The following is a 27,611-nucleotide window of genomic DNA, read 5'->3' on the forward strand; positions in this document are numbered from 1 at the left end:
TACACCTGACCTGCTGAGCGGCCGAAGGGCGCCATTCCAACATTGGTGATAGGCCAGAAGAGGCCAGAGACTTGGACTTCCTCTCTCGAAATATGTTTCCTCAGTCTTTAGCTCTGTCTTTTTCCTCTCTTCAGTTTGTTTTCCCTCATAGGGTCATTTGGGTTGCTGCAAGAGTTTAAAGTTGTAGCACAGTTTGGGGCTGGGGTGGGCGACAGACCTCACCACCCTTTTGCACAACCTCGCAGGATTCTGGCTGGGGATGTGGAAATGGGGGATTTGGGTGGGGGGAGTGTTCAGGGATTTCAGTCATTTGAATTGCTGTGGTTGTTTAATACATTTTTGTTGAGGTACAGTTATAGAGTACGCAGAGCATACAAAAGCAATCAAATCCTTAGTACAGGTCGTCCTACTACCGCATATGCAATTATGCATACATGCCCCGCCAGCACACTACAGTCTTCCAAGGCGGGTCTGGAGGATAGCCCCTTCACAGCCCTAACTTGGAATGTCAACAGCCTTGGGGACAAGATTAAAAGAGGGTTGGTGTTGTCTATTATAAAACACACCCACCTGGATGTGGTGCTGTTACAGGAAACACATCTTAAAGGCACGAAATGTGGATTCCTGGCACGAGGGGCATACACCGTCCTGGCACATGGGGGTTACACCTCTGGCTCCAGAAGAGTGGCCATCCTGATTAAGGAGTCTCCCCCTTCAGAGTGCAACGTATGTGGATAGACCCCCAGGTTACCTATGTGGGAGTGACAGGGGCATGGGGTAGGAGGAATGTTACCATTCTATTGGTCTATGCCCCGCCGAAACTGCAGACCAGGACACTGAGTAAGGTGATGGACATATTGTTGGAGTCACCGGGCCCGACACACATAAGCGGAGGTGACTTTAACAACGTGATGCATATCCCCATAGACCGTTCAGGAGAGCGTGTACATCCACCCCCTTGCAGACACAATGGGTCTGGTAGACGTGTGGAGCCACCTGCATCTGGTGGAACAACAGTACTCATATTATTCCGGGGCCCATAGGTTTACTTGAGACTGGATTATATATTCCTCCCAAGCGGTGCAATACAGGACATACAGGAGGCGGAATACATGGCTAGGAATCTGTCTGACCACTCAACCCTCTTTTGAGTGGGAGACAAGGCCAGGACCGGGCATGGGAACTGGCGATTGTCGGCATGGGACCTACAGACCAAGGAGGTGCTGATTCTAAAGTCTTTTTTGCTTAAAATTTGGGTACTGTGCAGTCAGGGGTGGTGATCTGGGAAGCGTATAAAACAGTTCTCAGAGATCGGGCACAAAATCGGATAGCTTGGGAAAAGAGGAAGGCTCAGGAATAACTCACCACACTGGAAGCCCAGATTTTCACACTAGAACAACGGAGCATAGTGCAAAGAGACCCCACGTCCTGCTGCATCTAACGGATGTGCAGCATCAATATAGGGCCCTGGCCACTCAGGAGGCTAGGGCGCAGGCCAAGGTGACCCTGCACAGGCTGTATAATGTGGGGAACAAGTCAGGCAGGCTCCTGGTATGGCTTAGTCGTAGGGAGGTGGAGGCCCGGTGGGTAGTGAGTATTACGGACCCCAGGGGAACACACAGATGCGAGATAAGCAGATAGTGCAGACTTTTGTGTCCTACTATCAAAACGTCTATGATATCCAACCCCAGAGTACACCCTCGGCCATCACTGAGGGCTTGGCAGAGATTCATACTCCATCACTGGATGAGGATGACAGGGAAGGGCTAGACTCGGATATCACTGTTGACAAAAGTAAACTGGCTATAACCAGATTACGCCCCGGGAAGACCCTGGGTCCCAACGGCCTGCCTGCGGAACTCTATAAGAAGTGCGGAGATCTCTTTAGCCCACACCTACTGAATCTTTTTCAGGATGCGTCTCAAGAGGGAACTCTGCCTCTGTACCTCCGCATGGCCACAATTATCCATATTCATAAGCAGGGGAAGCCCTCTACTGACTGTACATCATATCGCCCAATATCCCTTCTCAAAATTGAGTCGAAAATACTGGCTACGATCCTCGCCATGAGGCTCCGACAGACGGGTTTCTTGCCTGGCCAGGTGACTTGACTGAATCTGCGTAAGTCCCACAATTGGCTGATGGAGGTTCAGGACCGCGAAATCCACACCTGTTCTTGTACTTGGACGCGGAAAAGGTGTTTGATGTGGTCCACTGGCCCTTCTTGGAGGCCACCTGGGCCACATTCGGTATTGGTCCCAATTTCCGGAACTGGGTGGGACTCCTGTACAGGGACCCCCGGGCGCAAGTTAGGCTCAAGGGTCAGATCTCTGGAAACTTCCCTATCAGACGAAGTACCCGTCGGGCTGTCCTCTCTCCCCACTGCTCTGTGCTCTCATGATCGAAACAGTGGCTTGTGCAATTAGGCAGTGCCCAGAGATTTGGGGGTTCCACATTAAACCGGGGGACACAATGGAGGAAAAGATCTCGCTATATGCGGACAAAATCCTTCTTTATGTTACGCATCCAGACACCATGGTTCCCACCATGGTTTCCACCATGGACGTTTATGGGACCCACTCAGGGTACACCATTAACTGGCACGAGTCCATCATATATAGTCCGGGTACCCTGTCCGCCTGGCCTGCCCTCCCCGGGGCTGTCCTGATGAACAAGTTACTTACCTTCGGTAACGCTTTTTCTGTTAGATACTATATCTGCCTGTCGATTCCTCACCTTGTGAATATCCCCCTTGCGTCAGCAACGTTCGGAAATTTTCTTCGTAGCACGCCGACGTGGACGACGTCACAGGAGCACGGCATCGCGCGCGACTCCGTCTGACGTCACCGACCCCTTATCAGGCCCACGCCGGCGTGATGACGTCAGTTCCGCCCTTTTTTCCATGCCTTCGAGGCACACGGACGGACCAACGACAGCAAAAATGCATATATACAATGTACACAGTACATACAAACCATCATAGCACACAGTGCATAGCAAAGGTATCAAAACCCAAAATATATACAAACAATAAAACCAGGTATAGCAGAGTGGACAACGGGGAGGCGGGTGGGCATGTGAGGAATCCACAGGCAGATAGAGTATCTACCAGAAAAAGCGTTACCGAAGGTAAGTAACTTGTTCTTCTGATAGATACATCTGCCGTGTGGATTCCTCACCTTGTGAATAGAGTCCCACAGCAGTCCCCACTCCGGAGGAGGGTGACCACTCTGCTATACCAGGAAATCTTGGAGAACAGAGCGCGCGAAGTGGCCGTCCCTCCTCACCTCGGTATCCAAGCAGTAGTGCTTCGCGAAAGTGTGGAGGGAGGCCCAAGTCGCGGCTCTGCAAATATCCTCAACAGGTACACCTCTAGACAAAGCAGATGTTGCAGACTTTGCTCTAGTTGAATGTGCTCTAATACCCTCAGGAGGGTCCTTACCCGCAAGAGAGTAGCAGATCTTGATGCACAGGATTATCCACCTGGAAAGTGTGCGCTTGTGCACCGCTCTGCCCTTCTTGCAGCCAGCAAAACCAACAAACAGCTGGTCGTCCATCCGGAAGTCTTTAGTCCTGTCCAGATAGAAAGACACCGCCCTCTTAGGGTCCAGGCGATGCAGTCTCTCTTCCTCCTTAGACGGGTGAGGGGGAGGATAGAAGGTAGGAAGGGTAATGGACTGCCCAAGATGGAAAGGAGTCACCACCTTAGGCAGAAAAGCAGCCCTGGTCCTGAGAACCATCCTTTCAGCATGAATGGTCAGGAATGGGGTTTTGGAACTTAGAGCTTGAAGCTCACTTACCCTCCTTGCCGAGGTGATTGCAACGAGGAAGATTGTTTTAAAAGAGAGAAGCCTCAATGGACACTTGTGCAAGGATTCGAAGGGAGAACCCATTAAGAAGGTCAGCACAAGATTCAAATCCCAATGAGGAACAACAAAAGGAGTAGGAGGGAACATATTTATGAGACCCCTCAAGAATCTTAAAACCACCAGAGATTTAAAGAGAGAGAGCTGATCCGGCAAACAGAGAAACGCCGATAAGGCCGAAAGATACCCCTTGACCGTGGACACAGCCAAACCTTGCTGCGCCAGAGAAAGAGCAAATTGTAAAATATCAGATAAATGAGCCTTCAAAGGGTCAACATCCCCTCTCCCTGCACCAAGAAACAAATTTAGACCACCTATAGGAATAAATGGACTTAGTGGTGTCGCGCCTGGCAGAAAGAATGACATCCACCACATCGTGAGGGAGAGAAAAAGAACTCAAGTTGCCCCGTTCAATCTCCAGGCATGAAGGTGTAATGTCTGGAGGTGGGGGTGTAGAACCTGCCCCTCCATCTGAGAGAGGAGGTCTGCCCTGTGAGGGAGATGGAGCGGCGGGTGAGAGGAGAGGTGGAGTAGGTCCGTGTACCACACCCTCCTTGGCCCATCCGGGGCGACCAATATGACTTGGGCCCGGTCTTGACGAATCTTCCTCAGAACCCGAGGAATCAAGGGTATGGGGGGAAACGCGTAAAGGAGTTGATTTCCCCAACTCAACTGAAACGCGTCCCCCAAAGCTCCTTGCAACGGATACTGGAGACTGCAGAATGACGGGCAGTGAGCATTCTCGCGAGTGGCGAACAGATCCACCCGAGGAGTCCCCCACATCTGAAAGATGCTGTGAACCACCTCCGGGTGAAGCCTCCACCCAGAGAGCTGTCGACTGAGACTGTCTGCACGAACGTTCAGAACCCCGGCCAGATGATTTGCCACCAGACAAATCTGATGGTCCTGAACCCAGGACCAGAGACGCAGAGCCTCTCTGCAGAGACACTGCGACCCTACTCCTCCCTGCTTGTTGATGTACCACATCGCGGTCGTGTTGTCCGTCAGGACTTAAACCGACCAACCGCGAAGGGAAGGGAGGAAGGCCTTGAGCGCCAAACGTATCGCCCGCAATTCCAGAAGGTTGATGTGAAACAACCTTTCTTCTGGAGACCAAAAGCCCTTGACCTCCAGGTCTCCCAGATGAGCACCCCACCCGAGAGTGGATGCATCCGTTATCACTGTGGCCACTGATGGAGGCAGTTGAAAAGGCTTTCCTTGAGACAGATTGCCCTCCACGCCCCACCAAGACAGATCCACTGCAGCTTCTCTGGAGATCCTCACTGACTCCCTGAGATCTCCGTTGTGCTGATACCACTGCCTGCGGAGGCACCACTGGAGTGCCCTCATGTGCCAGCGTGCATGACTGACCAACAGAATGCAAGAAGCCATCAGACCAAGCAGACGAAGGACCTTCAGGACTGGAACAACCGCTCCATAGAAGAATAAAGGAATCATCTCCTGTATGTCGTGAATCCTTTGAGGTGGAGGGAATGCACGACATACAGTAGTGTCCAGTACCGCACCTATGAACAGGTTGCGCTGGGAGGGCACCAGGTGAGACTTGGGTACATTTATCGAAAAACCCAACCTGTGCAAAAACTGAGTTGTCTCTTGCAGATGATGGAGCACCTTCTCCGGCGACTCCGCTTTGATCAGCCAGTCGTCCAAATAAGGGAACACAGGTATCCCCGATCTTCTGAGATGCGCAGCCACCACTGCCATCACCTTGGTGAAAACTCGAGGCGCAGTAGTAAGTCCAAACGGAAGGACCGCAAACTGGTAGTGCTGCGATCCCACCGTAAAACGGAGATACTTTCTGTGCGACTTCAGAATGGGAATGTGAAAATACGCATCCTGCAAGTCGATCGACACCATCCAGTCTTCTTCCATCAGCGCCAGAAGAACCTGAGCAAGGGTGAGCATTTTGAACTTCTCCTGTTTGAGATAGAGGTTCAAAATCCTGAGATCCAGGATTGGCCGAAGCCTGCCATCCTTCTTGGGAATCAAGAAATACCGGGAGTAGCACCCTTGACCCCTCTCCTGCTCTGGAACCACCTCTATTGCACCCTTTCGGAACAGAGCCAGAACTTCTTCCTGCAGGAGAAGCAGGTGATCCTCTGAACAATAACCTTGGCAAGGAGGGTAATTGGGAGGGAACTCCTGAAAAGGAAGTGCATACCCATTCTCTACGAGATTGAGAACCCAAAGATCTGATGTAACCGATTCCCAATCTCGTAGAAAATGAGTAAGCCGACCCCCTACTGGCCCCGCATGATCCAGAATGGTGGATCTAGGGCTGCTTTGCTGATGCGGGTGGGGGTTGGGCATTATTGGAGGAAGTGGAGGAAGAGGAGACTTGACGCCCACGTCCACGACCCTTCTGTCTACCTCTATAGGACTTATATAGAGGGTTCTGCTGTTGCTGCTGTTGTTGTTGGCCTTGCCTGAAGGGACGAAAAGAGGATCTACCAAAGCCTCTAAACTTTCTAGTTGTCGACCCTCTCATCTGGAGACCCAAAGACCTTGCAGTGGCACGGCTATCTTTAAACCTTTCCAAGGCTACATCCGCCTTTTTACCAAAAAGGCCAGTCCCTTCAAAAGGTAAGTCCAGCAACGTAGACTGCACATCCGCAGAGAAATCAGAGGACTTTAACCACGCAGCCCTCCTGGTAGCAACAGAAGAGCCCATAATTCTGGCAACAGAATCAACAGTGTCCATGCCACTCTGAATGACCATGCGTGCAGCAGCCTGAGTGTCAGATACCACCTCATTAAAGTTCTTTCTATCTTCCTCAGGAAGCTTGGGTGATAACTGCTTCACTGAATCCATCAACGCATGCACATACCTTCCTAAAAGGCAAGTAGCATTAGCTGATTTAAGAGCCATGCTCCCTGAAGAGAAAGTCTTCTTTGCAGACTGATCCAATTTTTTTGATTCTTTGTCCGCTGGTACTTGAGGGAAAGAGCCAGCAGCCCTGTTAGAGCATGCCGCCTGCACCACAAGACTTTCTGGAGAGGGGTGTGAAGAAAGGAACGCAGGGTCATCAGGAGCCACCCTATAGCGCCTTGCAATAGCTCTCGAAACTGCAGGAGCAGATAACGGTCTCTTCTAAATCTCTTTTATTGGATCCGTTAAAGCATCAGTGAACGGCAGTGTAGGTTCAACAATAGAAGAGGGAGAGTGTAAGACTTCAGTAAGGATGTTAGGTTTGTACTCAACTGTGGGCAGCTTCAAGTTGAGAAGATCAGCAGCCTTCCTAATAACAACGTGATAGGGTGCCACATCCCTAGAAGGAGCATCAGAAGCCGAAGGTAGACCCCACTCAGGAGAGAGCTCCAGACCACTAGCATCACGAAGGTCCTCAAAATCATCATCCTGATCAGGAAGCTCACCTTCTTCCACATCTGAATCTTCATCTTCCCTTTGTTCAAGAAGACGCTGAGCCCTTCGTCTCGACCACTCTATTCGAATCGAAGTTAGCGGATTCGGTAACGACTCCGACGGAGCCGGTTTCGACGTCGAGCGAGGAGTCGGGGCAGCCGGAAGATGAGACTCACGGACAGGTGTGGAACCTCGATCCAAACTACGAGGTCGATCCGGAGTCGGCGAAGCCGCATGCGGAGTCGAAGACCTCGGTGGCGCCGTACCGAGCCAAGGTGTAAGAGGCGCCGGCATAAAAGGCATAAATGGAGCTGGGGCGTACGACTGAGGAATGCCCAAATTGTACGATAATGGACCCATGGGACCAACAGGTGCTCCAGCGGGGTACATCGCCCTGGAATACACTCCAAACATCGCATTGAGAAAATGCGAGGGGTCCTGACCAGGACCAGGAAAGGGAGGGTACGAACCTACCGGATGTTCCAACGGAGGTCGTTCCGACACCTGTTCACTCTGACCTTCTGGGTCCACAGGAGTCTCCATCGGAGCCGGGGTCTGAGGAATTACTTCTTCTTCCTCTTCATGTTCCGAAGGATGTAAAGATACCGGATCCGGTTCCGGTTCCGGAGTCGGAGAACCTTCGATTGACAAAGCAGGAGAAGGAGAAACAAAGTCCTTATGGTGTTTACGAGACTTTTTCTTTGAATCAGAAGATTCCTTCCCTGAATGATGTTTTGAACTGTGCTTCCTCCTCTTGTGTTTTCTCTTCGAGGAGCTTGAAGCGTGACCCGAAGCCGACTTGGATCCAGACCTAGATCTCTCCCTGGACCTCGACTTCGCTCTGGATCTCGACTCCGCTCTGGATCTCGAATCCGCTCTGGATCTCGACGCCGATCTCGACGTCGATCGAGACCTATGCTTCGACTTCGAGCGTCTCGACGTTGACCTCGAAGATCTTCCAGTATCTTGTCCTTTTACCTTCACGAGAAGTAGCTTTGCTTCACGCTCACGAAGCGCCTTTGGGTTCATTTTAAAGCAGGAATTACAGTTCTTAACGTCGTGAACCGAACCAAGACACCACAAACAATCCTTATGTGGGTCAGTGATAGACATCATGCGGGCACAAGACCTACATTGTTTAAATCCTGTCTTCCTCAACGACATCCTCTGATGAAGAATTAAGTCGCAAAGGAAAAACAGTGACAATAAAATAACAGCTAGATACTAAGTATCGCAGAAGATCCCGAAAACCGTTAGCGTCGAAGACGCGGAAAAAAGGGAACTGACGTCATCACGCCGGCGTGGGCCTGATAAGGGGTCGGTGACGTCAGACGGAGTCGCGCGCGATGCCGTGCTCTTGTGACGTCGTCCACGTCGGCGTGCTACGAAGAAAATTTCCGAATGTTGCTGACGCAAGGGGGATATTCACAAGGTGAGGAATCCACACGGCAGATGTATCTATCAGAAAGCTCATTCCGGGTTTACATACTTAGGAATTTACCTCACTACAGATAAGAAACTCCACTACCAGAGACACATCCAATCTGTACTCACAAACTTTGTGGAAGATGCACAGAAATGGAAATCTCTCCCTCTCACTATTCTAGGCCGAGCTGCCATGTTCAAAATTATCACCCTGCCTTGCTCTACAGAATGCGTTTTTTCCCCCTTTAGAGGTTAACTTTCTGAGCTATTGTAGAGGAATTGAGCTCCCTCCCATGGCATGGGAAACAACCAAGGATTGCTATGACTACATTGCAACGTAACCAATATAATGGGGCGATCTCGTTGCCAGACATAGAGGCCTACTACTGGGCGGAACACCTAACCCTGGTGAATGATTGGATACATGCCACGGCAGCCCATCCCACCTGCAGACTGGAGAGGGAAACCATGGCGGGACGTGCCTGCTTGCATGATCTCTACTTGGGATATGGTAAGAGGAGGCTTCTCCCGGCTACCCAAGCCATGATAGAAGTGTGGGAGAGAGCAACGAAGGCAATGGGGTGGGATTGCAAATCTACTAAACAGACAACCCTTTTGCATTGTCCCTGGCTGAAAGAAACCCAAAAACTGAGGGGCTTTGAGGGGTCGGACGCTATAGGTATTTCTACCATAGGTGACATAGTAGCTAAGGGTAAACACAAAAGCTTTAGCGCGCTACAGGCAGACTTTGCATTGCTTACCTCCCAGTTCTTTAAGTTTGCACAACTCTGACATGTCTGACAGGCAGAGACCCTACTCTCCTCCTCGCTACCAGACTATGCACCACTGGAGGGGTGCCTGAAACAGGAACACATGCTTACCAAGGCGGTATACCTTACCTATCGAACCATAAATAATAATGGGTAAGCTGCGGGAGACCTGGGAACAGTACTTGGGCATCCTTGAAGATATAGATTGGGAAGCAGCACTGATGCACCACAGGGGGGTGGCTATTAAATCCCTCCTCCACCTCATCCAATATAAAATACTCCACAGAGTCTATTATGACAGGGCCAGACTCTACCGCATGGGCGAGCCAGAGACCCTAGTTGTCAGATATGTGGCCATGAGAGGGGGAATTTTTATCACACCATCTGAGACTGTACTGAGACACAGGCCTACTGGGTGAAGGTATTGGGGGAACTGAGAAAGGTCCTAGAAACACCTATCTCCTTGGACCCTAAATATATACTGTTGGGCATACCTGGGGATGTCGACCTGACCAGACCGCACCTAATTTTTACTATGTTAGCCCTGGTGGTGGTGAAAAGAGATGTAGCACAAACTTGGGGGGCTGCAGCCGCTCCCCTGCTCTGTGAATGGAAAGCAGGGATGGATATGTACATGGCAGCACAAAGGTCACCTATAAGGCAAGGGGTGCCCAACGAAATTCTGCAAGGTGTAGGGCAAATGGAGGGCATATTATGGCCTAGATGGGGGGCTGGGAACCGGTTTGTGGGCTTTTGAGGGGCCTTTCCTTTCATCCTACACATCAGTTTTGGCTCCCTAACTTTCAATTATCCCAAATGAAGAGGGACCCTGTGCTACTTCAATAGTGATATATGTGAACGAGAAGAACTTCCAGACGTCCTAAGGGGCTATGATGCAGGATTGTCTGACACATTACCAATATGTTTGTCACTGCAGGACTGTAACTGATTTTGTGTTTATTTCTTTTGCTTTATGTATCTGGCAAAATATAAATTAAAAAAATAAAAAAATAAAAATAATCACTCCGTCAGAGATCCGTAGTAGGATCCAGGTCAAGTCCAGCTGGAACTCACCAGCTGAAGGAAAGGCCTCTTGTAGTTTTTTGCATTGCTGCAGCTTGAATGGCAGACTAGCCTTATGACCCTCAGAATCCACTTCTTTGTGCCTAGGTACAGGAGGTAGAGCAGGGGCTGTTGTCTAGGCTCTTTGCTGGTCTCAGACAGCAGATTCAGTCCTCGTTGGATCTTCCACAGGACTAGTAGTATTCTGAGAAGCATGCTATGGGTGCCACGTTTATGCTTTATATTATTCTACCCAGTTCCCCTCATTTGTAACCTACAGAGCTCCTCTCTACCTAAAACCAATTTGGTAAAACCTTTTATCCCCTATGCCAAGTCTGTGTGGCCCCCTCAGAGAAATGACCATGAAAATGAGCAACTCTTCTTCTGTGGTGACTCTATACTAGTTCTGAGTTGGTGCGTGTCTGAATGGGGGAACAAATGGGGGCATGTCCTCTTGTTGGCTAAAATTTGCCCGTGACTTGGCACTCCCCTCTGAGATTAATTAAGTTGCTGGGCACAGCTCATCGGCCATCATGTCAAATAAACAACACCTCCCCACAACTAAGGCTTTTGTCCTGCACTGCAAGCAGTTTTCACGCCTCTTCTAGGGGGCTATTATGCTGCCAGGTGACAGTTGGAGTTCACAGAACTAGGTATCCAGATGCTTTAGGCAGGGAAAAGGTAACGTTTTAAAACTACATTTTTCTTAATAGTGACTAAAAGTTTGATTTTATCAATATATTGAATTTTGAATCACTATTAAAATGAGTCTTTGAATCATACTGCTGGTTGTTTCATAATCAACATTAGCATTAGTCAATGCTATATTCTAACCCAGTGTTTCCCAAGAAACACTAGATGAAATATACCTGCATACTTTAGCCAGTTTTGTTAATAAAGGGACATGGGTGCAGCCAAAAGTACTGTGACATATATAGTTATAGTAAGAAACCTGAACTAATAGATTGCCTTAACCAATGTGAATATTTTTACAGATTGTAATATATTAGATTAGATTAGATTATATTACTTGCAATATTTATGTGTAGAGACTGCCAAATGCACAAGAGGTTAGAAATGCAAATCCCAGTGGAATGGAAATGAATGACATGTCTATGACACATCACACACAATAAAGTTCAATATCCAGCCAGCAGTATCCTTTATGAATAGAGTTAGAGAAACCTTGACTTATTGGCAGATGAGCTACCAAACCAACTGGGTGGCTGTGGGCCTGCTTCAACAAACCAGGTGGAGGCCCAGACACCAAATCATGAGTTCCTTGATTATAGGGGCAATTTCTTTAATGAAAGTACAATGCTCGGTGTGGAGACAGGCTGGTCACTCTGCACTGCTTTCACAAAGAAAGGGGTATTCTCATAAATATCCACCCTCGCAGTGCTAACTTAAATGGTGACCTAGTCAACTGGACCTGTCATAAAGTAGTTGTTAGTGCTTTCTGGTGCCTTAACCACGCACAAGATTGGGCAACATTGTTCTCCTCTGGAAGACAGACTCACTTGATTCTGCACAGGAAATATGAGCTGGTAACCTTACTCCCAGTCTGGCTTGATTCAGCACCCAAAGGCACCAGTAAGTAATCAAAGTAAAACCATTAGAATGTAGAGAAAATTGTATTCTGTGTCTCCTGCCTCATCCCAAGATAGTTAACTCTCTGTCTGACGTTTTTGCATGGTAGACTGAACATTTAAACCTAGACCAACACTAAATCTCTAATTTTGTAGAAATGCGGCAGCCTAAATGCTCAGAAAGTAGGTGTACTGAGATTCTGGACTTCATTTCATGGCAAACAGCCTGTAAACTGCGCTTTTAAAGGCCAGAAAACATCAGGAAATTGAGTTTACTTCCAGAGAAGGTCAAGTGAAAGAAACATCATTAGATTCCAGAGTCTGTATCACCAGTATATTCACTAAAGGAGCTCATCACTTAGGGAGATGGCGCCCTCTTAGTCTGTTGTGGAGTTGACCACACTGCACCAACCTGAGCAGTGAGTCTACAGTACTCCAGTACAGATACCTGTTTCCAGATCTGCAGGGACCCAAGCTTGTCAACTAGAAGATTTACACAGAAGCTAAAAAAGAACTCATCCTACGCTCGAAGACAAATAAGAACAACTCAATTTCCAGACTTTGATAGTATGGTGGCTTGCCCTTTATCATTGCTTCAAGGTGAATGTGTATCCAATGCCTTGGTTTAATATAGGCGTCCTCAAAGTAAATTTAATTGAAAACTACATTACCCAGTTGCCACAGCTGCGTGCTTGTCGCCAATGTCACCGAGTGTACCAGGAGGTGCTCAAATAGAGGCCAGGGCTCCCACAGCACAGGAGCTCTTTTCCATTTGTTGCTTGACACTGCTTGCCGCAGGATCAATCTCCAGTCCCGCGAGGGGGAAAACTACATTACCCAGTTTCCACAGTGGCGTGCTTGCCGCCAATGTCACCGAGCGCGCCAGGAGGCATTCAAATAGAGGCCAGGGTTCCCGCAGTGTAGGACGTGCGTGGGTGTGCCTTGGCTGCGCCCGTTCAAAGCCCGTGCCAAGGGCGGGCCGGTCTGTGCCTGTCTGCTGCGTGACAAGGCTGGGCTGGGCCACCCACTTTGGTATCACTGGAGCAGTTCAATAAAGCTATTGGTAAGGAGATCCAATGCTGTGCCTTATTTTTATTAGTGATCTCCCCCTGTGAGACAATGGGTAAGAGGAAATTACCGCCGACCATGGGGAGACTTCATACAAACAATGCACCCATTACCAAGTACCTACAAACTGCTGTGGGGATGACTGGTAGTAAGATTGCTCACATTGAGGAACAACTGGCAGCTACCAAAACCGCACTAGATGCCGCACTGAAAGAATCTGCATCCGAGGGCAGGCGTGACTCCACAGCTCCTGTGAGTAATGGGAGAGACTAGGATCCAGAGGCAGAGTTTTTTTTTAATAATGTAACTAACAAGGACACAGCTCCGAATCTAGATAATCCTTGCCTTCTAACAACTTCATTGGAGATTTCAGTACTATCAACTCAATACAGATTTAGTGTCACCACCAGCAAAAAAACTGAAACAATAACCCCAATTAAAGAATGGCCTCAAGGAGAATCAGGTAGTGAAGGCTAAACCAAAGCCAAAGGCAACAAAAGGAGAGAAATAGGGGAGAGCAATTTAATAGATAAGTTACAAAGGCCACAGAATCTTGAAACACTATTTAAAAAGCTAAATGGCAAATTGGACTGCATTGAGCATCGATTAATGTCAGGAATACAATTAGTTCAAAAGAATGTGACTTTTCTAACAGACTTGTTATTATTAACAATCCACCCATAAGGCCAAAGGAACATTCAGATACCCCTATCGCTGTTGGTAAATTTAAGCAAAGAATGACTTCCTCCATGTCACATACAAGGGATTGTACAGATTTACAATCCTCTCAAGATTTAAGGCATACTAAGGATGACAAAGCTCCTTCTTTAAAACCAGTAAAAACCAACAAGGTGGACAAATTGATTAGGACCACACAATCTGGTAACAATACAGAGAAGCCATTACATCTCCCCTCCCCCAGGCGATGCAATACGTTATTGTTTTGAAAAACGTTCCTAGATTAGCAGATAAAAACTGCGAATCATATGAGTCACTAAAAAACCAAGTGGTACATTGGATTTCTGTAAAAACTAACTTTGGTATTAATGTGTTATATCAAAATATTATAATGTTAAGGAGAGTGAACTGGGTGGGAAGTTCTAGGAAACAATGTCAGGGAGACTGTATTGTGGTGAATATTCGCAGTAGGGAATTGGTAGGGAACCTGATGGAGGTATTCCTAAACAACACCACAGTGACGCATTTTAACAAGAACGATTACACAACAGCTGTCCCATTAAGTTTTTTTTATAGGCCAAGTTATACTAATGTAAATACTTTTAACAGGTATAATTCAATTCCAATTACTCCCTCTCATAATAGGTATGAATCATTGAGAAGATGTAGTGAGATTAATTGATACAGGGAGGACGTGGGTGAATTACTAGATAGAACCTTGGACCCTGGCATTGGTAATAAATCAGATGGTGATACCTGTACAAAAACCCTTAGGGAGGTCAGGTGTGAACCACTGGTTAATTATAAGGATAACATCTTTACCAGTAAATTGATAGAAGCTGAAGCAAGTACACAAACCCATGAATCCTTACACATTATGTCCTGGAATGTGGCAGGAATTAAAAATAAGATTAATAACGAAGAATGGCTAAAAACAATTGAGGGGTGTACGTTAATTATGCTTCAGGAAATTTGGAATACTGAGCCCTTTTTATTAATGGTTTTCAGACAATCTGTACTAATGCTAGTCCCTCTAGAATGGGGAGAGCAAAAGGAGGTTTAGCGACTTTAATTGCCGTAACCTCACCATTAATATTAAGGAAAGTCAACATTAAGTCACAGTATTATCAGCTTTTACACCATTATTTGGAGGGGAAACAGACTATAGTTTGAATACATTTTTATATTAACATTTTTTATACTGCAAGATCCAGGGTTATTAAGACATTAGAAGAAGACCTGGACCATTTTATAAAGGACGTGGGAGGGGAGTACATACTTATTTGTGCAGGTGATTTTAACTGTGAAAAATGTGAAATAGTAGTGGGGGAACTATGTGGATATTGTGATTGTTTTGGAGATCGAATTTCCCACTTCACACACAAATTATATGGGGAAGCAATGAACCCCTTCCATGCTTGTGACGGATCCACTCAGTCACGAGCCACGGGTGGCGTGTGCTCATGACTGAGCGGTTCCGTCATGCCGCGGCAGCTCCGCCCACGCAGCACTGATTTCCTGCCTGTGCCGGGGAATTTGTGAGTGGGCGGAGTCGTGATGGAACCACTCCGTCATAAGCACAGCCCACCCGTGGCTCATGACGGAGTGGTTCCATCACAAGCAAGGTGGAGCGCTCGACCCCCGTTTCCCCCCAGCGCCGCAGCGGAATTACTGCCTCGGCCAAGGGGTTAATCACACTATTCACAAATACAATCTAGCAGTTATGGAATCGGATAACTCTGATGGAGAGATAGTTACACTTATGGAGAGGTGAGGTCATCCTCGAACATTGACCATTTTATTGTACAGGCTAAGTGTAGGAGTCTGGTGGAAAAATTCTTAATTTGTGCAAACTTGATTAGTTACCACCACCCACTAACTCTATCTTTGATGCTTGGCCTCACCCGACAAGTATGGGGTAAGACAGCAGATACAGACATAAAGCCTCAAGGTAACAATGGAGTTTCTATTAAATGAACAGGCGTGAACCAACAACCTTCATGGAGAAACTGAAAGGGAAAAAACAAAATGATATTAATATTTGTATGGATAGTTCCTCCATAGACTCAGCAATTATAAATGCTTTTTGCAACATTATAACCGAAATCGCGGGAGACCTAACATCTAAAAAGAGGAAAACTGTCCGTGATCATAACCCTAGATGGTTTAGCCACGAGTGCCCCCTTAAAGAAAAGCCAAGGGATAGTGTTAGAATTAGCACCTTGAGGAAAAAAAAAATCCTGAACCAAAGCAAAAGTAAAATTCGTGAGGATGCTTGGGAAAGTTTAGTGCAGGCTGCAGAGACAAGAGATACAGCCTTATTTTGGGAGACGATTGAACACCCTTTCTTCAAAGAGAACAATACAGTGAAAATCGATATCGCTGTACCCCGGAAGACAGGATCACACATTTTGCGCGTATCTTTAATCCAGAAGCTGTTAAATCACCAAATGCAATAAAGGTAACTTTATACTAGTAGAACCCGTAAAATCAACCCCAATTGGGCCAGATGAAATTAAATCTGCCCTACAAAAAAGCGCCAATGGGAAAGCCGCTGGTCCGGATGGGGTACCCATTGACGTTTTTTAAATGTAATATTGATTTTTGGACCCCCATCTTATCAAATGTTTTTTAATGTTGCCTTATGAAGGGTGCTGCCTGCATCCTGGGTGGAAAGCATTATCGTACCCATTTTTAAAAAAGGGGACAAAAGGAAGGCTAATTGCTACCATCCCATATCCCTTCTTGATTCAACCCCCAAACTGATGGTTAGAATCATATTGGGGAGATTAGAAAACTGGGCCAACGAGAATAACATCCTCTCAGAAGCCCAGTATGGTTTCAGAAGGGGTATTGGAACGGTGAAACAATGTGTAAATTTGGAATTACTGATAGGGAAATACACCCAAGCCAAGGTGGGGGTCTTACATCTTTGTTTCGTAGATCTCACTAGCGCGTTTGATCTCGTTAACCAGGCCAAATTATGGCATACCTTGAAAGAGCTAGAAGCACCATTTGATATCATTATATACTTTCCCAGATTCACACTTTTTTAACCTCCAGAGTACGGTTTGGTACAATGGGTGAATGTGCCCCAGATTTTAATGTTACGCTGGGAATAAAACAAGGATGTGTATTGGCGCCCCTCCTTTTTTCTTATATGTTAAGAACGTGGACCCTTTTTTACAAAACCAGATTGTAGATGCCCCAAAAGTTGGAGCATGCCCCACCCCAGTATTTCTTTATGCAGACAACACTGTCCTATTATTAAAGACAGTGAATTGTTTACAATGCCTAATAGAACAATTTGCCCTGTACATGTCAGAAAAAGACCTCCAGCTAAATCTTACTATACCTTTTCTTATGAAATGCAGGAGCAACAGGCTGAAGAATAGACAACATCATGTAGGGTGGAGCTGTTATAAATAGAGTCCCAATTTTTTATATTTGGGATTACTTTTTAATAAATACGGCACCTGGAACACACGTATTGAATCCTGTATTTAAAATTTTAAAGTATTACTGAGAGTATTTTCAGATTTTCCACTAGAATAGGAAATAAACACATACAGGAAATCCTTGCCCTGTGTAGAAGTAAGGGTGTTACAGGAGCTTGTTATGGGGCAGCCATATGGGGCAGAGCAAACATCACCTCTTTACCAATTCAAGAAAATACATTTTTAAAAAGAGTGTTGGCAGTTCCAAATTCCACAGCCAATTTCATAGTACATAAAGAATTGTCTGTACCGTATTTAAGTGATTTTATACATAGCGGGTCTTACCTTTTGGCGAGGGATATGGGTGAAAGATGAGACCAAATTTACTAAGGATCTAATTATAGATTGCTTAGCCCTTGATCACAGCAGAAAAATCCCCTGGCTAGAGCATATTCATAATATTTTAACAAGTTGTAAGATAGACCTTGATAGAATGAATCCTGTGCTTATTCAGGATGACAGCAAAAGCAAACTGAAGTTAAGATATACCACTGCTAGGGAATGTGAAAGAGTGGCTAATGTTAGACGAAAACAGAGTGTTAATACCTATTGTGAACTCCCTCTTGTGATGGGCACACAAACATCTAACTTTGGTAAGAAACACCCAAAACAGATATTATCTTACCAGGCTCAGACTTAGTACACTACATTATATACCAGCATTACCTAGCATGGAAAAGTGGTCTCATAATCTTCCGAACTGTCCGTGTGATGGAAAGACCCCACAGTCCATGTTGTATTTCATCCTTTCTTTTGTTTTTATAGGGATATTCAGAATCTGTTTTAAAACCACTTATTTTTAACTTATATGCTTTTTCATTATAAAAATGCTTTTAACTTTATATGCAGCCTGGATAATAAACAAACTATGAATTCGAATATTCTTTTTATACAAATGGCAATTAGGAGAAGAAAGGATTTTTCACTTTTGGATGCATTAACATATGAAAAATCTGATGACTGCATTTAGCCGTGTCATTTATATGGTATCTACATAACAAGCTAGTTTTTTGATTTTAAGTATATTTATGATATAGTCTATTATGCACTTTATTTCTTATTCAAACACTCTGCACTGCATGTGATATTTATCCTTCCCTGATATATGACAATATTTTGCACATTATGTACTCTTAAGATATAGGTTATTTTGCACCTAAAATCATTGTAAAACTGCATATTCTACAAAGATGTATAGAGTGATATGAAATATTGGCATATTTAATTTGTATGGTCATGAAATGTTGGTGTTTTTAATTTGTATGGATTTGAAAATTGTATTAATATGTATACTGTTATATTTTAAAGAACAAATGTACAATTGTACTTCCTATTTGGTATGCTTTTATGGTCGTACGGTTTACACTGAATAAAGCTGATTTGACTTGATGTGACTAACCAGTCATCCAGGCAGGGAAATACCTAGTGACAGAACCTTCAGACAGAAGACCCTATGTGCTGACTTCAGCCCAAAGGGAAGCACCTTGAATTGATAATGGCACCCTGTCACCTAAAACCTGAGAAACCTTTGGTGCTTGGGATGTAAAAATATGCATCGAGAAGATCGAGGAGGACAGATAATCTTCCACAACAACGAGTTGCAAAATCTCCTGGAGAGAAAGCATCCTGAAAGGTTTATTTTGATAAACTTGTTCAATAACCTGAGGACCATTATTTGCCTCAACTTTCCTGTCTTTTTCTTGATCATACAGTAGTGGGAGTAGAAACCCAGATTGCGCAAATTGTGGGGTGCCTCTTCAATTGCTCTTTTTGAAAGGGGTAATCATATTTATTTATTTTTAATCGGAAGATGATGATGTGATGTCTTCTGTGTAGGAAAATTTGGAAGCTGTTGAACAAATTCCAGGGTGTGACCATGCTGGAATGTGTCTAGCATCCATTTGTCGGACGATATGAGCTTCCATTATTGAAGAATTTAGGCAAGGTGGGACCAAATTGACATGGGGCTACATTGACAGGGGCCTGTGCATCCTCATTGTCTCCTGTTGGTAGCCTGGGACATTCCTCCTGCTGCTGGACAACAGCTTGCCAACTCTCTAGAGTAAGAGAGCATTGTGTTTGGTCGGTTAGTCTGAGACGAATACTGCGATCAAAACTCCTTCTGGGAATAGGGTTGAAAATACTGATGCAATTGCGGTCGAGAGAGATATTGTCCTTTGCCTCTACCCCAAAATGATGAAAATGTTCTCCGCTAAAAGATCCCAGGTGATTTAGCTGTGTCAGTATCCGATTTGATCGACTGCAGTGCGTCGTTAATGTACTTACCAAAAAGGTATTTGCCATCAAACGGCATATCTATCCCTTTGACTTGTACTTCTGGGTGGAATGTGGTTGCCTTAAGCCAACCTTTGCATCTCAGCAAAGCCATTCCAGCCATCTGCCTGAAAGCAGTGGCTGAAATATCCATGGCTATATCGATAATCTGATGAAGAGGTTTTCTCACCTCCCGAGAGGATGTCTTTCGCCTCTTTCTTTTTGTCTTCAGGGAGATATTCCAACAGAGACGAGATGTTGGACAACATCTGCTGGTCATATCTCTCCAGGATAGCCATGGTGTTGGAGATTCTGATGAAAGACGCCATCAACGAAGTAAACCTCTTGTCAATATTGTCGAGCCAGCATCCTTCTTTGTCCGGCGGGCCGTACATGGTGAGGTAGGATTCTTAGCTCTCCTCTGAGCGGCCCGCATGATGACACAGTCAGGTCGAGTATAACAAATGAGACATCTTGGGGAACTTTTAGGAGCTTTGTATTTTTTATCCAGCTTTGGAATCATGGCTGAAATGGAGGCTGGTGTCTTCATTAATTTGAGGCCTTCTTGCCATCTAAAATCCACAATAGGGATAGCACGAGTGGTGCATTGTGCTCCAGCCTTAAATCCTAGGAAGCACTCTGTATTCTTGGCTGGCATAGGGAGGTCAAAGCGCTTTAAAGCTTGCTTAAGGACATCAGTAACCCCACAGAATCGGCTACTTGTGGAGGCAAAAGCACAACATAATAATCCCATTCATCATGAGCATCAGAATCTATTTGAAGTTCCCCCTCTTCTAATTGTTGGTCGTCAATGACCTGTAAATTATACGGGATTGATACTGGGGTGGTAAATTCGTATTCTTTGACAACGAAGGTGTGCTTTGTGGTGCAGAAATGGCAATAGGGACTTCTTGTGTAGGTGGAGGTCACTGAGCGGAGTTGGCATCAGAGAAATGTTTGTAGTAATCATTTAGCATTAAACGTAAGTCTGTGACTAAGGAAAATGGAACTTAGATTGAAGGTTCTTGGGTTTGGTGGTGTTCATCCTCCTGGTCCTCATAAGAGTAATGTTCCAGGAAGGTATCCAAGGGCTGAGCAGATGAATGCCCCCTATCAGAGAAGGAGTAGTCGCTCTCAAGATAGGCTGCTGGATCGTCCACTGTGTCAACTTCCTCTGACTCCTGACATTTGGCTATCAATTGTGAAGGGCTGTATGCAGAGTCCTATGGACCTTTAGCCTCCAATTACTGGAAGTCCAGGAGGCAAATTGGAGACAATGGAGAGATTTTGGAGAAATCTTGAAGCAGAGATGAGGTGGCTTTTGATTGAGCAAGGACAACATCTTTTTTCCACAATCAAGAGGATTGCCAACATCATCGTTGATGGCAACGCCAATGATGTGGTGTGAAGAGGAATCTTAATCGACAGAACAGCTAAAAGTGCGGCTGTCGACGATGATGTACTTCATGAGGAAAACTTTGTCGACGGAGACGGCCTCAATGCTGCTGACGAGGGTGTCATCACCACCTCCATCTTCAACAATGCTTTTGCCTTTTTCATCTTGACCGTCAACATGGTGGAAGTCGCCGAAGAGATAGTTGACGGTGTGACTGATCCTGGAGAGATAGATGCTGTAGACGGTGAGTGCTTTGTCAACAGGATCGTTGACAGACGGTCTTTACTTGTAGAGGTTTCCTTAAAGGCAGTGTGAGATGCAGATGGTGGTGCAAAACCAGATGTCTGATGTGAGGAAGTTCCTTTTTTGCTCTTTTTTCCTCAGAAGTTTTTCTGCTTTGAGACCTAGAATTTTCATTGTCTCTGTAAGAAAAGGATGGTTCCCCCTCTTTCTTTTTTTCTAGAGGAGGTATGAGGCTTCTCCTTACATTCAGAGCCTGAATCCTTGGCAGCCTTCTTTTTCTGTAGCTGGAGAAGCAGTTTAGCCTCTCGATCCTTGACGTTTTTTGCGGAACAAGTACAGCAGTACTTGCATTCTCTAGGCTTGTGAGCCGGTTAAAGGCAATACAGGCATTCTAGATGTGGCTCTGCAGAGGAAAGTTGGGATTTTCCACGAGTCTTGAAGGGCCAAAATAGACCTTTTTTAGACTCACACATTCTGAAGAAAAAGGTCAAACACACATCCCAACTTCCCAACTGTACCACAGATAAAGAAATGAGATGAGGAGATGGATGAGAAACAGCAAGTTCAAAAGGTAACGGTATAACACAGTGCCTGAGCAGAGCTCAGGGGGACTCCCTAACACACGTCTGGTAAAAAATCTGAGGAATGGTGGCTCTGCAGGGAATGAGTGCTCAAGGGTCTCTGCAATGACTGGCTGATGTTTGGGTGTAGTTTGGGTGTAGTAAATCAATGTGAATTGGCTACTAACTACTAGTGTTTTTTCAATGGAGTCTACTGCTAATGCATTAACACTGCTCTTATTACTGTTACCATGGGATTCCCACCATGACGATGGGGAAGATTCAAGCATGTAAATCTATAAAAGATACAATATTGGAGAAATGAGAGTTCTTACTGGCAAGGTGATACTTGGTTCTAAGCACTTCTCCTGCTTGTGCTATTTTCAATCTGCTAATACACATGTACTTCAAATTCCATTGTTAGAACACATCTTAGAAGCAATAGTTGCACAATTAAAGCACTGAAGCTAAATGAACAGGTAATGGATTTGTCTTCACGGTAAGATTAACTAAATGCACTAATATTATGCTTTCAACTAAAATCATATAAAAAGCCTCTCAATCTGATCAGAAGCAAAAGACCATGAGTGAGCCAAGTGACAAGTTTATGGTTGCACTATAAAAGTAATCAATGTTGTAATTACATTTGCGGCTGTATTAGTCTATTAAACTATGTAAGAGTGAGGTTTCGGCGAACTGCATCACTTCTACTCTCCGCTTTGTCCCAATTTCATCCATTAAAGAAAGCAAAGCACTGAGAGTAGGGCACGAGTTGGGGGTACACACAGGTACACCGTGTCCCCCCACTCTTTTCACAGCTTGGATGCCGTCCCCCAAGCCAAGAAGTTGGGCCCCACCGAAATATGCTGAACTTGTCCCGGTGTAATTTTCAGACCCCGGGACACGTTCAGCAGCATCTACACATTGCCTGCTTTCCATTCTCAGCAGCAACATGCAGTTAGTGAGGGAGCCTTTTTTCACCTCCAGCTGGGCCAAAGTTAAGGGGCCACCTGGCGTCCTTTTGTTTGTGTATGCTGACTGAGGACCGCCTGGAACCTTACATTTAAATGTAAATGCCACAGAGGGAAACAAAGGCACACAGCTTGCCTTCTCTTCACACGTACTTAAGAGAGGCATGCTTTTGCCCTTGTTCTTTCCCTGTATATAAATACAAACACTGTAAGACTGTCAGATGGGTTAGTCTCCTAATATTTGCACAAATAAGTTAAGTAGCACTATTTTATTTCTTTTATAGGGCTACGTCGTGACGTTATTAGGTAATTTGCATATTGTCTTACTTGGTCAGTCCCCCACTTCTTTTTATTGGACTTGTGCCCTAACTGAGAGGTCAAGTGCCTTGTACAGGGTGATAAAATTTGGTCAAGTATGGAGGCTATTTTCTGCCCACAGATTTCTTGGATTAATAGTCTGGAATTTAGTTGTGTGACCTGGTCTCATCCTTTCTTTACTCTTCCACCTATTTGGCAGTGCTATGGGATTATTTTCCAAAAAATAATTTAGTATTCATTGTTAGTTTAATAACATTTATTTCTCTTTTTTTAAACATTATTCTGTGGGAAAAAAACACACAGAGTTTGCAATGAACCTAAATCTCATAATAAGCCAATTAAGCATGTTATTAGGCTGAAATACCCGGGTAAGGGATTTGAGATTAGGTCAACAATGTTAACAACAGTGGCAGCACAGGAGTGCATTAACCCTGCACCAGGCTAGACACATGTTACATGCTTTGTGTCACCCACAAAGAGATACGTGGAATGGGACTGCTCTTCATCAAGAATAAAATTGCCAAACACATTCATCATAGGATCCTCTGCTTTAGAGTGGTACCCCGCCACAAAATCCCAAGATATAAGAAAAAAAACATTGGTGGCACATCCTTCTATGTTCAAGCAGCCAAAATATGGAACTCTTTTCCCCCAAAATAAGATCCACCGACAGCCACCTTATCTTCAGAAAACTACTCACAAATTGGCTCTTCCCCACATAAGCACCATACGCAAATAGAAATATACAGCACATCCCTCTGTATATAAGCATTTATTTTACTATAGCTATGTACCTATATATGTGTATTGCTATGTATAAACATGTAGTATAATTGTTATAAAATAAATAAATTTTTAAGTACAACACTCGAAAACCAGAGCTTATCAAATGCATCTTTGATCTACTTATACTTACTTCCTTTTTGCATTTATATACCTTACATGTACTTGGATCTATATATTTATTACTTTCTCCCAAACAAAAGTAATAATACAAATAAAAAATACAAGCATATTCAATGCTCTACCCTATTTCTCACCCTATACCTCTATTAATATCTTTAATCTACATATACTTACTTCCTCTGTGCATCTATAAACTTCCCATGAACTTATGGTTCTATATATTTATGACTTTCTTCTAATTCAGCCTATCCAATGCACTACCCTATTTCTCACCCTATACCTCTCTCAACATATCTTCTACCTCAACTCTCGGACTCGTCTCAAACCTCTTTATACTACTCTTTCCACTGCACAACCCTATTTCTCACCCTATACTTCTATCAATATATATCATCTACATCCATCCAATGCACTACCCTATTTCTCACTCTATACCTCAACATATCTTTTACCTCAAATCTCTGACTCATCTCAAACCTCTTTATAATACTCTTTCCATTGCACTACCCTATTTCTCACCCTATAATTCTATCAATATATCCTCTACATCCACTCTCTCTTCCATCTCAAACCCCATAGCACTACTATGATCCCCAAAATAGCCCTTCCTATATTCTCCCCTACTCTACCCCTCCTTGCACCATCTGACACCTCTTTTACTATACTGATTCCCCAAAACAAGCCTTTCTAAACTCTACCCTTTGAATCTTCCCCTCCACATCCCTTGTTACTCACCCAAGCCTCCCACTACTGCTATGACCTCCAAAACAAAAAAATAATAATAATAATCCTAAATCCTTCACTCATTTATCCCTCCACTATCATTTTCAATCAAAATTACAGACTAACATGTCCACTTCTCAAATTTAATATTTCACTATACTAATTCACCACTAATACTTTATGGGTTCAAGAGTAGAGTGCTACTCGTCGAAAAAGGCGCTTCAACACCTCATTAGGGGTAGCAAACACTATATAAATGCAAACCTTTTTTCCCTCTGCTATCCTTCTCAATCCAAATAACTGACTAATATCCACCACTCAAATTACTTTCATATTTCACTATACTAATTCACCACTTATCCTTTATGGGTTCCGGAGTAGCTTGCTACTCACCGAAAAAGCGATTCAACACCGTATCAGAGTTAACAAGTGCATTATATATATATATGCAAACCTTTGTCCCTCTTCTATCCCTCTGCTATCCTTCTGAATCCAAATGACGGACTAACCTATCCACCATGCAAATTACTTTCATATGTCACTATACTAATTCAACACTAATCCTTTATGGGTTCCGGAGTAGCGTGCTACTTGCCAAAAAAGCGCTTTGACGCCTCATCAGGGGTAGTAAGCGCTTTGTGGGAGAGGAGGTAGTGAATTTGAAGTACAGGGCATATGTTCCACTCTCTTCTGTTCAATATTTTAAAAGGAACCATTTTTTGTGTTTTGTATGGATGTATCAATTGATTTGCCTGTATTTCTTCCAAGATGTTCAATCTTACTGTTTTTGGAATCGTTCATGAAGATCTCCCAGAATGTTCGCAGACTGTTTATGGTAGTTTAGAATTGCCTCCATAAAAACTGCCAGCTGGTTAACTTGTTCAATCTGTAAAGAAAGCAGACATGTTTGCTTGTTTTTATTAAGAAGTAAAACAAAAAGGGCAACAAATATTCTTGCTGCAATATGGTGCTGTCATGATTATTTATTCTGAGATGAAGCAGGTAGGAAATGGTCTACTGTTCAGACAATGAATCATTTATTAATAAAACCAGGAAATGCTCATGCATTGTTCGTTTAAAAAAGGCAGGCTAATATATTCATGAGTGAGCAGATTTTAAACTTTCAATTCATAGGCTCGATCCACAGCTCTGACTAATTCCAAGTGTGTTATCTGTAAGTTCAGTCTCCTATATCATCCCTTTCCTTTGCTGTCCAAGCCCACAAGCCTCCATAAAACTTCACCACAAAGCATCTATGTCCTGTAAGACTTACTCCTATCCAAGACTTAGAGTCCGATTTAGAGTTCAGTGGACAGGTTACTCCATCACAAAAGTGACGGATATCCTATCCGCTGTAATGCAAGTGCCATAGGGTGTAATGTACTTGTAATACAGCGGATGGGATATCTGTTGGCAAATCCTTAATTCCTAGCACTTAACACTCCTACTGTGCCTTTCCTTTTCAAACATACACTCAGACATATAAACAAACACCGATTTTTGTCAGTGTGACCCTTACCATCACAGGTTCTACTCACAGCAATCTTCTCCTTACGTCCTACCCATGCTCAGTTGCCCTATACAATCAACTGCAGCCTAGACCAGAAGCAACAACCATAGATCTTTACATGTCTATAGAACCTTGACCCAAGACCCTGCTTACAGCGCTGTCACATGGCACACAGTGGTAAGTTTCGTGCTAACTATCACATGCTCAGCTCATCACTCTGATTCTCGCCCACAATGGCAGGTATCATCCCACCCATTCCCATGCACAGAGCAGTCACGACTGATGGAAGCTGAGTTTGGGCATGGCTAGGTATATTACAATACAATTAACAGAGTTGCAATAAAGATATAATGTCCAGTCAAAGTTGCACGACCCAACACTTTAACATTAACTCCAAATATACATAAATATATTTCCAGTAGAGATGGGATCCAAATAATAGAAATTACACAGAGCACAATAAAATAGTAATGTATTACAATATAAAAGTAAGGGCCAATATCCACTGTTAGTTATCGCTAAATGGTAGGAAAACAGTGGAAGAATCGAAGCACCAAAAGGTCAATACCACAAAAGTTACAGAAAATGCTGTCAAGGTGAAGCAATGTTTACAAACCTAATAATCACAATATTTATTTGGTCACAATGAACACAGTGTAAAATCGATAATCCTTCTGCCAAAAGGGAATTACTTAGGTAAGTTGGTAAGGTTTACCTTTCATGGCCTTAGTATTGACGAGCACCTAAAAGAATTCCAAAATAACCAATTAATTGTCAACGTAATGTGAGTGCACTTTGTAAACTACAAAGGAGGGGAACTTGGAGTTTAGTGTCTTTGCTCACTCCAGGTAGTTAAACCTACCAACTGCATTTAGGGCTAATTGGTGCTCGGAACTGTGCTTCCTGGGGTCCTTGGAGGCTCTTGGCTAGTGGTGACATGCTCAGGGAGGACCAGCCTCAAATATCATGGGGAGCAAACTACTGTCCACCCACAGAAATGGTTGTAAGCCACAGGACCAACATACCTCTTTTGAGCTGGGTGCTGCATCATTGCAACATCACAGTCAAATAAAAAACAAAATCCCAAAAGGTGGTGCATTGATGGCGTGTGCTGACTGGTCAGAGTTGCTACTCAAATGAACTTCTAATAGTAGATGTATTGGGCAGTATTCCTGATGTCTCTAGTGTTAGGTTGAGACGGCTTTACGGCACCGTAACCACTTTACTAGACTCCTTGGTCTGGTTGGGGGATTGCAGCGCTTTAGCAGATGGCTTTCTGCTTGTCCCTAGCCAGGAGAAACAGGTAGAACTCAGTCCAATTTTTGGAACAGCAGCGGCAGTGCCTGTGCTGGGATAGGTTAAAAGGTGTT

The 27,611-nt window shown here is 44.5% G+C and overlaps 1 protein-coding gene across 3 annotated transcripts in view; it reads right to left on the minus strand.

Annotated features, from left to right (window-relative positions):
• SH3GL3 (SH3 domain containing GRB2 like 3, endophilin A3) overlaps nt 1-27,611 on the minus strand; it is a 1,443,414-nt gene that overhangs the window by 309,325 nt on the left and 1,106,478 nt on the right. For all 3 annotated transcript variants that reach the window (XM_078684580.1, XM_078684579.1, XM_078684581.1), the window contains one exon: nt 25,514-25,617. In XM_078684580.1, the coding sequence (XP_078540706.1) occupies nt 25,514-25,617 (104 nt within the window). The remainder of the gene's footprint in view (nt 1-25,513; nt 25,618-27,611) is intronic.

This window comes from Lissotriton helveticus, chromosome 3_2, assembly GCF_964261635.1.
Source record: "Lissotriton helveticus chromosome 3_2, aLisHel1.1, whole genome shotgun sequence".
NCBI classification, from domain to species: Eukaryota; Metazoa; Chordata; class Amphibia; order Caudata; family Salamandridae; genus Lissotriton; species Lissotriton helveticus.